The 15,430-nt window shown below is 42.5% G+C and overlaps 1 protein-coding gene across 1 annotated transcript; it reads left to right on the forward strand.

The window, feature by feature from the left end:
* Positions 1 to 3,291: 3,291 nt before the first annotated feature.
* LOC117966948 (protein phosphatase 1 regulatory subunit 1A-like) lies at positions 3,292 to 11,856 on the forward strand. The gene is made up of 7 exons (XM_034913882.2): positions 3,292 to 3,573; positions 7,428 to 7,488; positions 9,486 to 9,523; positions 9,770 to 9,833; positions 10,005 to 10,214; positions 10,572 to 10,682; positions 11,057 to 11,856. The coding sequence occupies exons 1-7, from the start codon at positions 3,493 to 3,495 to the stop codon at positions 11,122 to 11,124; spliced, it is 633 nt and encodes a 210-aa protein (XP_034769773.1). The 5' UTR covers positions 3,292 to 3,492; the 3' UTR covers positions 11,125 to 11,856.
* The last annotated feature ends 3,574 nt before the right edge of the window (positions 11,857 to 15,430 follow it).

Genomic DNA, 15,430 nt, shown 5'->3' on the forward strand with positions numbered 1-15,430 from the left:
TACAAGTGAAGGGATCTGAAAGGAGACGGTGATGGCACAGCTCTCCTGAATGCCAAGCTGTTCTGTCACTTGTGAAGGAGGAGGAGCTCCAGCACTGAGCTGCAGCCACAGCGGTGGTTTTAGTGTAATCCAGGGAAGCTGTTTCTTGTTTGTGAGGATCATGCCTGTAATTGGACAGCCCTGGTTCCTCTCTGTTTGGAGGGAAGATGCTATTGGCGGTGTAGAGAGAACTCCTGTGTGAAACGGCTCTGCCAGCGTTGCTATATGCTTTGTGTGTGTGTGGAATGCACTTGTGTTTTTGTGGGTGCTTCCATGGGTGCACTTCCATGAGAAATCGCCTATGATTTAATTATAAAGAGAACTGTCAAGGGATTTAATCAACCGCTGAGTAATCACCGTGCTAATCCGACGAATCCTGTAGTTTCACAAACTCTCCTAAATGACTTCATGTTTTTTTTTTAACAGGTTGAATTTGTATTTGCTGTATCGCGTCGTTCGTTTTTAATGTGCTCTCTGGGGTTCTGTGAAACTCTCTCCTGATCCTCCTGTGTATGAAACATGATTGTATTTGGCAGATCCTTTTTCTCCCCGCAGAGAGATTGCGTGCTGGTTGTTATGGTGACATCTGTAAAGAGAGCGAGAGAAGGAGCAGCCTGCATCATCAGTGCTGATGTAAAGGAATTTCAGCAAATTATCACAAAATGCAACAGATTGTCTTTAATTTCTACACCTCCTGGACCTACTGTCGCGTTGGAGGCGATAGGCAGGTCAAACTGAATCAAGCGAAGAGTGTAAACCACTTCCTTTCAGTGCTGTTCATAACGGCTCCAATGGAAATGCTGATCATGAACAAACAACTCAAGCAGAACAAAATCAGCCTTCACCCCAGTTCTGGATGGAGGCAAACGATAGATTTGGAGATAAGGGTCACGGGAGCTTGTTTCAAGAGATCCAGTTCCCTTCTCGCTCCTGCACGGTGACGCCCCCTAATAATATAAGAGCTTGCCAGCCTCAAGGGTCTGTCTGTGTGAATATGCTCCAGTTTCCTCAGCCTCCCTGTCCCTGGCTTCATCCTTTTAATTAAAAAAAAAACCCTTCTTAATAGTATTCAGTGCTGCAGTGCAGATAATTGTACAGCTGCCAGGGTAAATGTGAATGAAAAGAGAAGTCCGCACCCTGGCTTCAGTGTGTTATCCAGCTGCAGAGTAGGGAGGGGGGAGGGATCGGTGGTGGTGTCTGAAAGTCATTTTTTCTCCAGTGGATGATTCACAAAGTAGCTCATTTGAATTTCATCAGGACAGGGAGGTGTTTCTGACAGCTTTGCAGCAGCTGGAGCTCGCGAAGCAAAACCATTTTTTCTTGGAATGATTTGAAGGCGCTTTTTTTTTTTTTTTCAATGCAATGAGCTAGACAAGGCTGAACATTCAAACCTGGTGACAGACCACGCCGGCTAAGACTCCCTTAGAGATGTTCAGTGATCGTTGCTCACCCCACAGAGTTTGTCATGGCATCATATCAAGATGTCACGGGCACGTGTGAAATAAAATAAATTGCTTTAATTTATTCTGATCTTTTGCTGTAATTTGCACCCTTCAGCATTTCAACTGCTGAACAGTGTATCAAAGTATTCTCTGGAAGGCAGGAGTAATCCCATAAAGTGTGTGCTTCATTTATAATAGAAGTGTGTTTTACTAGGTTTTATGATTCTGGTCTGGTCCCCTAGACCTTGATTAGCCCTAATATTGGACTACCTACAGTAAGGGAAGGTAGCCTAGGTCTGTGAGACCAACTGTGTCCAGGATGTTTCAAAAGCTGAATGCAGGTGTGGGCTGAATCTCTGAGGAGTAGTTTTCATCTTTTCATCTTGGCATACAGAGCTCCTTGTGTTTAGCTCTGGAGCTCTCACGCTGGTGCTCGCTGGGGATTTGAAAAGTCCAATTCCCTTCTAAGTCTTCTGAGCCGTCCCCGGTCGTGAGCCCTTTTTCCCTAAACCCTTCATATCAGAGTCTGGTTACAGCCGGCCTTGCTTGTCCGGTGCTGGGATATTAATTAAATATCCGTGGGGGGCGATCCCTTCAATGGAAAGCTCTTTCATTAGAGGGCTGTCATGGCTGCTGACTCTAAGAGGTTGTGCATTAGAGTTTGGATCGGATCCACGCCAGTGATCTCCGAGCGTCTCCTGCAGCAAACAAAACTCTAAAAATACACGGCATTTAAAGCAAGGTGCAACAATCTGAACTTCTAGATAGGAGGAGCAATTCAAAATAAGAATAACAACAATGACACAAGTACAGCTCAGGCCAGTCGAATGCAGCCTGCTGAATCAATAAGTGATGATTTCATCTTTGCGGCAGAGGGGAGGGGAGGGGAGGTCATGTAACCTGGTCATCTTTTCATTCAAATAATTCCACGTTCACTTAATCGTCACTGTAATAGACTTGCTGTTGGAGGAACTTGAATACATAACAATGCGGGGGTTCTGGTGTATAGAGAAGGTCCGGGTTATTATTGTTAAAATAATGCATGAATCGTACTTCACACAAGAACCCCAGCGAAGTGAGTGCAGTGTGGGGGCAGCACTCCCTGGCATCATGAGAAAAGATTATTTTAAAAGCTAAATCCCTGCCTGAGGCAAGCCTTGCTGATCAATAATAAAACAAAAAAGGCAAAGTCCAGAACTATGACACATCTGGCACAGAATGCAATGCGAGGCTGATACAGAGCTAACTGGAAGAGAGGGAGGGAGGGAGGGGGTGAATGAATCCTCCATAATAGACTAGGCATGGCACTGACCCCTCGGGTAAATCCTGCAAATTGCATCAATTCTTCTTGCATCTATTTTGGATCGTGAGGTCTCAGTTTTTGTAGATTAATTTTAGGATCTCTTAACGGACAGTAATTTGGACATCAATTCTGTAATATTGTACAGTATTATAGAATATTTTCCTACAACTGCAAATATAGGCAATGCCTTTTAGGTGTTTCAAATACATGTTAAACCATTCGTATACACGATTCAATCAATATACTACAGGATTTTCAAAGATATCTTTATATATTAATTATTGCTTACTATCTATCTATCCTATCTATCTATATCTATCTATCTATCTATCTATCTATAGATAGATATGAATGCAATACAACATCATGAAGTATATGCATTTTATTGTAAATGTACTGAATTTCTTTTGTGCTGGGATTGCAGTATTAGATCTTCAGTTAACCAATGGAGAGGGAGAGGGAGGCAGAGAGAGAGAGAGAACGAGGGGGTGGGGGTGATTGCAGGAACAGCGACACACTCAACACTGAGAGAGAGAGAGAGAGGGAGCTGAGAAACGTGGCTGGGAATTACCTGACTCCACTGACTGACACTGTGAAGAGAACAAAGGAGTGTGGTGGCAGACAGAGAGAGGCAGACAGACACTGTTCGGACACTGTGCCCCCCCCCCTCCCCCCGAACAGCTGAGTTACACAAAGGGCAGAACCATCATGGAGACAGGCAGCCCGCGGAAGATCCAGTTCACTATGCCTCTGCTAGACTCACACCTAGACCCTGAGGCAGCTGAACAGGTGAGTCCTGAGATAGAGAGTGTGTGTGTGTGTGAGAGTGGATTACTGTGATAGGGAACGAGAGGGGGTTTTCTGTGAGGAAATATGTGTGTGAGACAGTGTGTGTGCATTTCTTCCAGTGTGTGTTGCTGTGTAAGGCTAAGCGCTTGTGTCCTTGCGTAGCGCTGATGTCTTAGAGAATATATTTTGTAGGTGTTTCTAAAGCAGGGAATGTATTTTGTAGGTGTTTCTAAAGCAGGGATTTATCATGCCCAGATATTGAAAGCTGTGTTGAATATCTGCTCCTTGGCTTCACTCTGTGCTGAGGTTTCAGATTGCATTCTGAATACTACGTTATGGGTTCTGTAACGTTGTAACGCTGTGACGTCTGTGAAAGACGTCAGTCCCATCAACCTGGGCTTTTCTGTGTACATCTGCAGAATTGTCTTTCTCAGTCCGGGCAAACAAATGAGATCCTGCTATCCTTGGCTAAACCTAAAACTCCAGTTCCAGGTGGATTTTCAAAGTCACTGGGACACTCTACACTGCTGTTCTGAGAAACCCATTCAGAGCAAACCTGCCAGCAACAGCAACCCTCTTCCAGCACCGTCACCGCGGATCATGCAGGGCACTGCCTCTCCCCTGATGCTGTTACTGCATTACAGCGTATTATGCTTCTCCAGAAAGGGTTTTAACCTTGAGAGGACATTTAAAAAAAAAAAAAACAGCAGAATGCAGCCTCCACACAAGGGCAAGCCACACCTTATCCCTGATTGACAATAGATGTGCTTGTTTGTTTTTAATTATTATTTTTTTAAAACCAAAAGGTAGGATCTCAACTCCCCCGTCAAATGGCCACAAAACAGACCCTTGGATCCGATGCCAATTTAAAAATACGCCTTGCAAACTGAATTGGTTCAGGGCATTTCGTTCTTCGTTTCGTCAAGCTGTGTGGGTGGCTCTGTATTAAAAGACACAACGTCGCATTTAAGAAATCAACCACTGGAGAGCGAGTATCTGTTAAACGAAATCCCGGCTCTCGTTTTTATAAACCACAGGCATTTGGGGGCAGGGTTTGCTTGAGATATCTAATGTTGGTAGGGATGGATTCAAATCACCCGGCCTACATCCTGATGGAAGCTTTCAGGAAATATCAAACAACAAAACGCAGAAGAACTCTGAGAGATCGTTGATGTTGGATGATTTTATCCGTTAATCTGGCTGTGTATATGACAGACCCTTCGCTAACCCTGTCCTCGCTTGTCTGTGGAGCACAGAAAGATAGACGGGAGCCCCCCTGTCCTGATGGGAAGCAGAGACTGGTCACAAACCCTGTCTATTAATGTTCTCGGGAAACCCACCAAGTCAATGAGAGCACACAGCGGCTCGGTTCTGTTGGTGCTTCTTGAGTTTGGTTTGCACTCTGCTGTTTAACATTGTGTTCATCAAATCAAAATCATTCAGACTGAAGATTGAAACACGATTTAAAAAAAATAAATAAATAAATAAATTAAACATAAGCGAAGCCGCCAGCCCGAAAGCTGTGATGAGTTTGTTCAGCTGGGTGGCAGCAGCAGAGTTTGTGTCCAGCTACATGACTTCACTGCCTCAGTGTGATCCAGACAGTAAGAAAGCAGAGCCTGGCGCACAGCGGCCCCAGACCTGCGAGTATCCGGCAGCATTTGAGACGTGTAATCTGAGCGTTAGATTACAGACATCTATCATGCAACCGGGACCAACACGCTAAACTGTACCTGCTTACGATATAAAAAAATTAAAAAAACAGTTTGAAGCCATGCCTGTGGAAAACGGGTCTGAAAGGCTTGTGCTTTCCATCATTACAAAGTTCTGGGAATTCGTGTACGAAAGAAATTCTGAATTTGGGTAAAGGGTTCAGGTGACCACCTGGTTTGAATCGCGCCATTTATGGACTTTCTTCATTTCCCGTAGCTTTCGCTAGGCACGAGGAGGCTTAACAGGAGGGGGAGGGGGAGGGGGAGGGGGAGGGGGTAAGCTTATTAAAACAGGCTCCCAATCCTCTCTTTAATTAGATTTCCTTCTCTTGTTACATAAAACCAGTCGATTTTTAATTACATTTCTACATAGTGTAGTGTAACATTCCACAGCCTTGCACGTGTACATTTAGCACAAAACCAAAGGATCCCTTTCACCCAAATAAACTAAACGTGATCAGTACGAACAAACATCAGTGATGTCACCAATATTATTTTAATTGATTGATTTCAATTTAAGCAGCGTTACAGATTCCTGTTGCCAGTTTAACCAACTGATGCATATAATAAAATAATTTAAGACAGGAAAGTATTGAAGTAAATGTTGCTGTGGTTTCATTTGTAGCTAGTAATCACTGTTTTGAAGTATTTATCCGTGGTGCTTCTTGGTGTATTTTGGGAGGGCTATTCGTCTCTCTCTGTATTATTATTATTATTATTATTTATTTCTTAGCAGACGCCCTTATCCAGGGCAACTTACAATTGTTACAAAATATCACATTATTTTTACACACAATTACCCATTTATACAGTTGGGTTTTTTACTGGAGCAATCTAAGTAAAGTACCTTGCTCAAGGGTACAGCAGCAGTGTCCCCCACCTGGGATTGAACCCACGACCCTCCGGTCAAGAGTCCAGAGCCCTAACCACTACGCCACACTGCTGCCTACATTAGGTATAGTTTCAGATTAATTCCAAACCTATTTGGCAGCTGGTTAATTCCAGCGAAAGACTTGCTAAATGATTTATCTTGAAGGTCAAAAGTTTCTCTTTCCAAACCCTAAACCCAGAGCTCAACAGTCCACAGGAGAATGTACTGCCTTTCACAATCTCAAAAGCAATGAGTCTACATGTGCGTGTGGTGGGAGGTGGGGAGGAGGTATTTTCAATACACAGTCAGGGTTGTTGCCTTGATAAAACTGGTCACGTTTCTCATTCCGTTCAACCCTTTTTAGCACCAGACTTTTTCTATTTATAAAAAAAAATCTAAATAATGCTCCAGCTTGCAGGGTAGGGTGTGCAAATTAAACGCAGGGTCCTGGGTGCGCTGCTGAGAGAGCCTGTGTACCGGTACATTGACCGCTGTAAGATTAAGGGCACGTCCAAACGAATCCTATCCTCACTGAAATGTATAGGGAATGCACAGGGGGAAAATGGGTACAAATCTGAATGGATTTGAACTGCATTGAGGCGACAGAGGTGAGGGAGGCGGCACAGACTTCCGCCCCCCTGGCGTGCTGTGCTGCAGGGGAACAGAGTGGAATCTGGTGCAGCGAGTGGAAGAAACAGCGCCACCTGCCAGCCGTACCTGCGTACTGTGCTCAATCTTCACATCATGCGTTCTGTTTCTTCTGCCAAGCTGGTACAGAAATAGCTTGCCATTGTCATCCCAGTAACTGCATTAAAAAGACACAGCTTGTCATGCACACACGCTCGCATTATGTCACTGTAGATAGAGCTTGTGGTAAAATTAACTTGCTGAATCCTAGTTCATATTGTATTTCAGTAATATTATTATTTGCACTGTAAACTATACTGTATTATATAAGCCGTATGCCAAATAAATAATTATTAATAATAAATAATAATAATAATAATAGTCAGCACTGCATACAGTCTCTATGGAAATGACCTGACAACATCAGCTGTGGTTCCAGTTTCAGCCAGCAGGTGGTGTTGTGGTTCATACATCACCGTTAACAACACAGCACACCTTTGAACAGATCTGATCTACCTTCTAGTTGTGTTGCATTGAGGTTGTTACAACAAGCCTATTGTTTTCCCAGATTAAACAAAAATGGTGCAAGGTTACAAAATACGGATTCAATAAAATAAAAGTAAATTCTCCTTCTGTCTCTTCAGATCAGGAGGAGGCGACCCACTCCGGCCACTCTGGTGATGTCCAGTGACCAGTCCTCCCCAGGTAAGCCCGTTGAACTTCCAGGCCATCTTTCAATTAATATGAAGTCCTATAAATCTGTTTTAAGCCTGCCAGGGTGTATCTGATTTTATGATGGCTCAGCTTGTGGGAAGATTCAAATTCTTCCACTTTCATGAATTATAGAGTAAATCTAAATATAGGAAGTGTGTCAGACTGGGAATAGCACAAATTAGTATTTAAGGCAGCACAGTTTCCAAGGTGTAGCCAAATCCAGCTTGCACACAAGTCCTCTTGCAGGGACCCACAGTTTAATCCTGCTTCTTAACACAGCGTGCCGGCTGTGGGGCTGGAGGGCTTGCATGGCTGGTTAATAGCCCTGCTTTACCCACACTGGCTCAGTGCCACAGCGTTTGAAGCGTGATACTCTTAATTACTGATCCATTAACAGCCATCGATATAATTGCCATTACTTCCCCGTGGCTGAGCGCACAGGGCTGGCTCCCTGGTGGGCGGCCTGGCCCAGCTGTACTGCCTTCGCTTCCAGGAAATGATCCTTCTGTCAGGCTAAGCAGCGGCTCCCTTGACGTTGTTTTACAATGAGGTGACTGATTCACAGCTAATGAAGTGCACGGGGTTTTTAGCGAATGTGTGATTCGCAGCTAAAACAACATGTCCCTTAATTAACAACATCCAGCATCTGCCTTCTCTTTCGTGCACAATTCCCCTTTAATGGTGCTGTGCTTTACCATGCACTTCACATGACAAGAATTCTTACAGGGCATGCAGAATATTTCAAGATAATATCGAAGAGTATTTTAGAATAAATAAAATATGAAACGCATGAATAGATCTTCAGCTTGAATATATTTGAATATATACATAAAATCTCAGTATATACCTTTAAAGTAATACAGTTCTTTAATAACTGCAGTATTTACCTTCTGCAATGTCCCTTCATTTAGCATGGTGCCAGAGCTGACAATGCCATGGCAGGTCAGTTATTTGGTCATTTAGCAGACGCTAACTATGCATCACAATTGCTGCTGCTGCAGAGTCACTTCCAATAGGACCTCGTTTGTTTTACGTCTCATCCGAAGGACGGAGCACAAGGAGGTGAAGTGACTTGCTCAGGGTCGCACACAGGGAGTCGGTGGCTGGGATTGAACCTCCTGGTAACAAGCCCCTTTCTTTAACCACTGGACCATTTAGTGAGGATGTTGCAAGTTGATTCTGCATATCTGCAGGCCGACTCCCTGATTCCTCCTGCAGCGTTTTTGTAATGTAACATGCAGCACATGACGCTCCTAATTGTGCAGCTGTCTGAATGCATTTGAAGGGGTTAACAGCGACTGTGGTGCTGGGAGTTGCAGCAGCAGCCCTGTCTGCCAGCCCCTAGAATCCAGAGCGTTTCATCAAGAGAGAGGGCACGCTTGGGTGTCTCGGGAGGTTTTAGGTTGCTTAGCAACAGCACTGTCCCAGAAAAGTAAAGAAGCCGTGCGTCAAAAACATTCAGCTCAAAAAAAAAAAATCTTATGAAGATTTGTCTACCAATTACCAGAGAGGAGCCCAAATATACATTATAGTAATATACATATCTCGGGTTTGAATTATTTTAGACAATCATGCCCACGTCAGCTTTCTGAGTTGTTGATGCATAGTTCACCCCCTAGTCTGTGCAAGTCTCTTTGGATGAAATCATCTGCTAAATGATTAAATGCAGAATAGTCCTTCATTTCCAGCCAGCACTGAAGGGTTAAGCTGTGTGGTTACTGATTGATCTCGTGCAAATAACAGATCGGTCAATAACTTACTGGACAGCCCTGAGGAGAACATGGTGTTGACCCCAGAGATTAGATGAGGAGGCAGTGAACCCAGCCAGGCACAGCTGTCAGGACTGTGCAGGATTAACCCCAAAACTGCTGGAGAACGAGAGGGTCTGGAGTGTAGGGGACCCCCACAGTGCTGCAAAAACCAACACGCACAGGACTGACCCAAACCTTAATCATTTGACTTTTTTTTTTTTTTTTTTTTTTTTTTAGAAATAGATGAAGACAGAATTCCAAATCAGCTATACAAGGTAAGATGGGTTTCTGTCTCCCTGCCTCCCTCCCTCCCTCCCTTTCTCCCTACCTGCCTCCCTCCCTCCCTCTCTGCCTGTCTGCCTCCCTCCCTCTCTGCCTGCCTTGTTTCTGGTAATCAATTTCACATTCAGAAAGCAGAATCCTTTCTGAAGAGCAGGAGGTACAGTACAGTGTGACACGCCTGCTTCTCCCTGTCGGAGGTCCCCCTCACTCCTCACCCCGTCTCTGCCATTGTCTTGCAGGCAGCCCTGATGAACTCCCCCCGGCAACGGAGGAAGGGGGCTCGCGGTACCCCCACCATGAAAGGTACGGTATCGCCATGGAAATAGAGACTAGCCTTCTCGTTCCATAGTGAGGCAGCGGCCTCGGATAGGGCAGCCTGCTGTTGCATTTAATCAGTGTGTTAGAAAAAGGACTGCAATGCAACCCCTCTTCCTCCCTCTCTCCCCCTCTCTGCCTCTCCCTCTCTCTCCTCAGAGCTGCAGTTCTTGGTAGAACACCACTTCTATAAGCAGCAGCAGCAGCAGCAGCACGGAGGGGGCAGAGCTGACGAGTGCTCCTCGGAGAGCCTGGACTGCCTGTCCGACCGGCCCAGCCCAGACTGTTGCCATGGCAGCACCGACCTCCCAGAGGATGATGGGGTTTGGAGTTCTGAGGCCTTCGAAAAACTCCAGAGCCGGCTCGAAAGTGAGTGACAGTAGAATGTTACCCGGAGCCTCGGAATTCTGAAAGATCAGCATTCCGAGGTCGAATTCTAAGAAGCTACACTGTCCTTTTGAAGGAGGCATCAGCTTTCTTTATAGTTTCACCTGAGAATATCATCTGAAAATGCAAACAGGCTGAATTAAAAAATATAAGAAACTTATTTATAAAAGTGTAGTGTTCTAAGTGACTTAGAATCACCTGAGATGAGCATGTTCCATGAGTTTAAAATGCACATCATCCAGCTGCACAATATTCAGTAGAGAAGTGAAAATGATCCGAATGCTGTTGCTGGGAATGTCCAGCTTCATCCCGGCCTGATCCGCTGTTTATCTTGTGCAGCTCCGGGCGGCGAATCAGAGGCCAGCGTCACGACTGAGCCACAGAGCGGTGCTCTGAAAGAGGAGGGGGGAGTGGCAAGAGAAGCAACGGCAGCACAGCAATCTGCACCCGGTACTTAATCCTCACTGCTCAGTGCATAGAGACTGAGGGTGCGTCCACAGAGATCACTCTGCGCAGAATCTGTGCAGAATCTGACCAGTTTAGCCAAGGATCTCCGTGAACGCACCCTGATATATTGTGGGGAAGCTGAAGGCTCGAGTCCCCAGTGCTCTTCATATGCCAACTCTCAAGAGTGCTAAATTAAACTCAAATTTGTTTATGGAATGCTTTAATTGTAAATCATGTTCCTTAGGGCAGACCATGTGACTCTGTTTCTTTATTATTTTTTATTAATTGAGGAGAATTATCTGTTTGCAGTATGCTATATATATATAATATATATATATATATAAAGAATGAACTGATCTATGTGTTTGTATTGGCAGGAGGAACCAATGCAGATGACGCATTGTTCCCGGGGGAGGAGAAAAAAACAAGCACACAAGAGAAATAGACTTCCTTTTTGCAGAGCAGCAGCATTCTGACTGTAGACTAAAACAAAACAACAACTGAGTTAAAGAATGTTTTACACCCCAATCCTGTCGCAGGAATAGTGAAATCCACACAAATCCCCTATTAAACTTCGAAATTCTGTTTAAAACTGTAACATTACAGCATCCGTCCACTAGGGGCACAGTGAGCTACAGTATGTATCCTATCCCATTAGAATCCCAGTAAACTAATAGCGCCATCGTGTATACGTGGCTCAGATTTGGGACGTGTCGTGAAGATGTTTATACACCCTTGAGCAATAATATCGAAAAGAACCTCCATTCAAAAGAGCCAGCGTGAAAGCGGGTTACACTGCAGTTTAAATACACTGTAACTGCAAGACGTGGTGCTACAGAATATATATATATATATATATATATATATATATATATATATATATATATATATATATATATATATATATATAGATTATTAATAGTTAAGGTGACCATGTGGCTCCGGGTTCAGCAGGACAGTTCAGGCTTTTCAACTCGCAACCCAATGCATTCTGGTACGCCGCTTTACCTGTCTCAGGTACCATCCTTACCTTTGAGAGAAGCAGGACTACGCTTCCCAGAATGCATTGGGCTGCGAGTTGAAAAGCCTGAACTGTCTCAAACTGTCCCGTTGAACACGGAGCCAGCGTTCCTCTAAGCATGATGCGTTCAATATTTAAAAAAAAAAGACAAACACGGCTAGTCTGATTCTCCCCCGCATTTCACTTTTTTTTTAATAAGGGGACCGATCGACTTGCCCAAAGACCAATACACCATAATGTCGAATGAAACCAGCTGAATAATGTTAAATTATCGGATTACAAACCGCTTTGAAGTTGTCCATATACTTTATGAAAAATAACACATTGCAAAACGTGACATTGAAATCTAACACGACATACTGCGCTAGTGTTATGGATTTCGGTAGACTTCAGCGATGTCGTTTTGTAGTTTCTTTTGATTACAAGACGTTACGTCACTGAATGTCGTTTGGTACGACTTTAGCCTTCAACTGAACGTTTTATTTCCATAAATGAACAATTATTTGCGCATGACAAAACGCACGCAAGACGGTATTGTTAGTTTTACGTTATAGAGTACGTAAGAATACCCGATGCTACAAAGCGTCCTCGTTCATTCTTTCGTATGAAAGGCAGGGGGCGTAATTGCTTTTTGAACACCTGTAACTCTACTAAGAAATATAGGAGCACACTGTATGCATTTATATACATTTCATTGTGTGTTGGGTGTCATGTGAATATAAACTAAAGTAGGATCAAAAAAATAAAAATGAAATAAAATATTGATCTTATTTTAAGATACCGGGATGGAATGTAATATTTGTAAAAGTAGAGATCCATCTCTTAGTTTTTACTGTTTTTTTTTTTTTTCTATGATGAAGCTGAACTGTATTAATCAGACAATCATAATAATGCCGTGCAATGTCTTGCATGATGATCAAACTCTCGACGGTTGAACACAGCTACAAACAGGACAAAGGAAAATGCAATTGAAGATGGGGCATCAACACTGTCCAGCAAAGCGTAATACTCTCCCCCCCCCCACGAACTTTACGCCTAAGCAACTGTAGGAAAGCTATCTTGGGTTGAAACATTTGAAACATGTTTGTAATGTAGAATAACTTAAATGTAAGATTTTGTGATTTATTTTATGCATATTTTCTTGAAAAGTTTAATAAAAATTACGTAACACCGGAAGACAATGTGAGGTGTTTGTTGTGGCATCTGATGAACCCAGAAACACAAGTATTTAACAGGTGACGTCACTTAAAACCACAGCCTACCAGCTGAATTCGAGAACGTAAACCGAAGAGCCACCCCTGAACCAAACTGGTAGGCATGCAGTATACGTCATTAATTAAGGTTTACTGCTCTCTGGTGGAGAGGTATGGTATTGCAATAGGATCAAACACGTTCTGTTAAAAGGAATGAAATGCTGTTATCTGCTGTGACTCTGACCCGCTGATGAGCAGATTTTTTTTTTTAGGGCACCCCTCAAACTGGAAAAGAAAATACAACAACAAAAAATGCAAAACACCACGACCCCATAAAAAGTATTTTTACTTATAAATAACAATAGCAATAATAATAATAATAATCAAGGCCGCAGCCAGCTATAAGAACATAAGAAAGTTTACAAACGAGAGGAGGTCATTCAGCCCATCTTGCTCGTTTGGTTGTGTGTCTGATTGATCCCAGAATCTCATCAAGCAGCTTCTTGAAGGATCCCAGGGTGTCAGCTTCAACAACATTACTGGGGAGCTGGTTCCAGGCTACGAGGGCTTTGCCGCAAAATAAAATGCATTTCATCCCTCGTTATATGCATGCATTAAAAGTCCCGCTGATATCTATAGCCTATGTGCTCGTTAAAATCTGTTACTGTCATTTCAGACTACAGCGACACCATACGACAGTGGTGTAAACGGGCAAGTGTCTCGGTGACTTTTTTATTGCTGGTTACGGACCTGATAATAATAATAATACAACATTGCCAGTTAAAATAAAAATAAAAATAAAAACATTCACAGCTCCTCCTGTCTGTGTTTGCTTAGGGTTGAGTCGTGTCGGTGTGCAGGCTCTCCTCCGGCTGTAGCTCTGTGTGGCAGGACTGCTGACTGCCAGCAGGGGGAGCTCCATGTCATGGCAAATTTCGTCCCCTCCACTCTTCCCATGGGGGGGTGGGGGGCAGTACGTGTATAAATCTGGTGCGTTCGTCCCAAGAAAACAAGTTACCTATATTTCAAAAAATAAAATTCTTAACAGTCTTTTTAAAGGGTTTCATGATTCAGAATACTTTTTTTAAAAATATAGGTAACTTGTTTTCTTGGGACGAACGCACCAGATTCTCCACCCTCCTTATTTTACACAATGAACTGGCCCAGTTGACGTGAATCGCATCGTTGCTTAAATACATTGTTTGCTGCCATTGCGTTCAGTAACGGTTTTGATTTTGAAAGTGGATTTTTTTTCTTTTTTTTTTTTTTTTTTTTTAGGAAACCACCTGAAAAAAAAGGGTGGAATAACTAGATGGTAGCAGTGAAATATTGCCAGAAGTTAGTGAGGTAGGATTTATTTTTTTTTCAATAAAATATAACGATCTAATATCGATGCCTACTGGCATATTACCATTTTGTCAATTTTATATTTCGATTTATAAAAACGATTTTTTAGGCTACATCATTTTTTCTTTGTGTTTACTCGCAGCGTATTCACAAAGCTGATTTAAGATTAAGACCAAAAAAAGGCTATGTTATGACCTTCACAAAGCGAGTTTAATTTAGACCGTGTTTCTGTCCTCGCGCGACCTATCTTCACTATCTCCCGCTCAAACTGCTCGCGCTGCCTGACAGAAAACTGTCAGTTTGGCTCCTTCACTGGGATTATAAAGTACGAAATATAATCATATACTGTAAATATATACAGTAATGTCAAACTAATACATTGTAAAATAGGATTTAATATGTTATGTTAATGACACGTCGTTATTATATTTTAAAATTTATAAATAGTGATATGTTGAATTATTTCACAGTGATGAGGCAATCTCACTAATTTATATTTAAAAAAAAAAAACTATTTACAGAGAAAAAATGTATTAAAATTAATCAAAGCATTTTTAACCAGAAATAAGCATTTTTTTTTTTTGGTACTGTTTATTTTTTATTGACTACAACAATGTTTTGGTTCTGTGCTAGCTTGCAGCATAAAACAATTTGGTAGATTCTTTTTAACTGTACAGTATTGTACTGCCAACATTTTTGTATGTTTTTATAGTTAACAATTTGTACTGTTTTGTTTAAAAGAAAATACTATTGACAATTTCATTTATTTAAATAAGTTCGAGTGATTGTAAAGAAAGTAATGTATGTTTTTTTTTTTTGTTTGTTTGTTTTTTTACCTGCAACAAAGCTGAAATTGCATGCTTCTGTTGGTTGAGGGAGAAAGGTCTCTAAAATATAAGTTAGCGTTTCAACTGACTGTCTCCCAAAACGGTATCGACTTCTCAGTTCAGTCTCGTTAAAAACTACCAAAAGGTTTTCCCCTGTCTACAAAAATGCCTCCTCCAAGGTAGTCTTAAAGTTAAGCACATACTTAAAACCAAAATCACATTAAGACTTGTTCGTGAATAAGACTTAAGTTCAAATTGAAGGCTTGTGACCAGTCTTAGACTTAAGTCAGCTTTGTGAATGCGGCCCCTGTTGCTTGCAGTGAAAGTACAACGTTTCACTCAATCAGGCCGCTATGACCAGCG

This window comes from Acipenser ruthenus, chromosome 42 (assembly GCF_902713425.1).
Source record: "Acipenser ruthenus chromosome 42, fAciRut3.2 maternal haplotype, whole genome shotgun sequence".
NCBI classification, from domain to species: domain Eukaryota; kingdom Metazoa; phylum Chordata; class Actinopteri; order Acipenseriformes; family Acipenseridae; genus Acipenser; species Acipenser ruthenus.

Excerpts from the sequence above, each read along its gene's own strand:
- LOC117966948 (XM_034913882.2), top strand. The coding sequence starts at position 3,493 with ATGGAGACAGGCAGCCCGCGGAAGATCCAGTTCACTATGCCTCTGCTA. Across the intron at positions 3,574-7,427 it reads ACCCTGAGGCAGCTGAACAG|ATCAGGAGGAGGCGACCCAC; the intron begins GTGAGTCCTGAG and ends CTGTCTCTTCAG. Across the intron at positions 9,834-10,004 it reads CGGTACCCCCACCATGAAAG|AGCTGCAGTTCTTGGTAGAA; the intron begins GTACGGTATCGC and ends CTCTCTCCTCAG.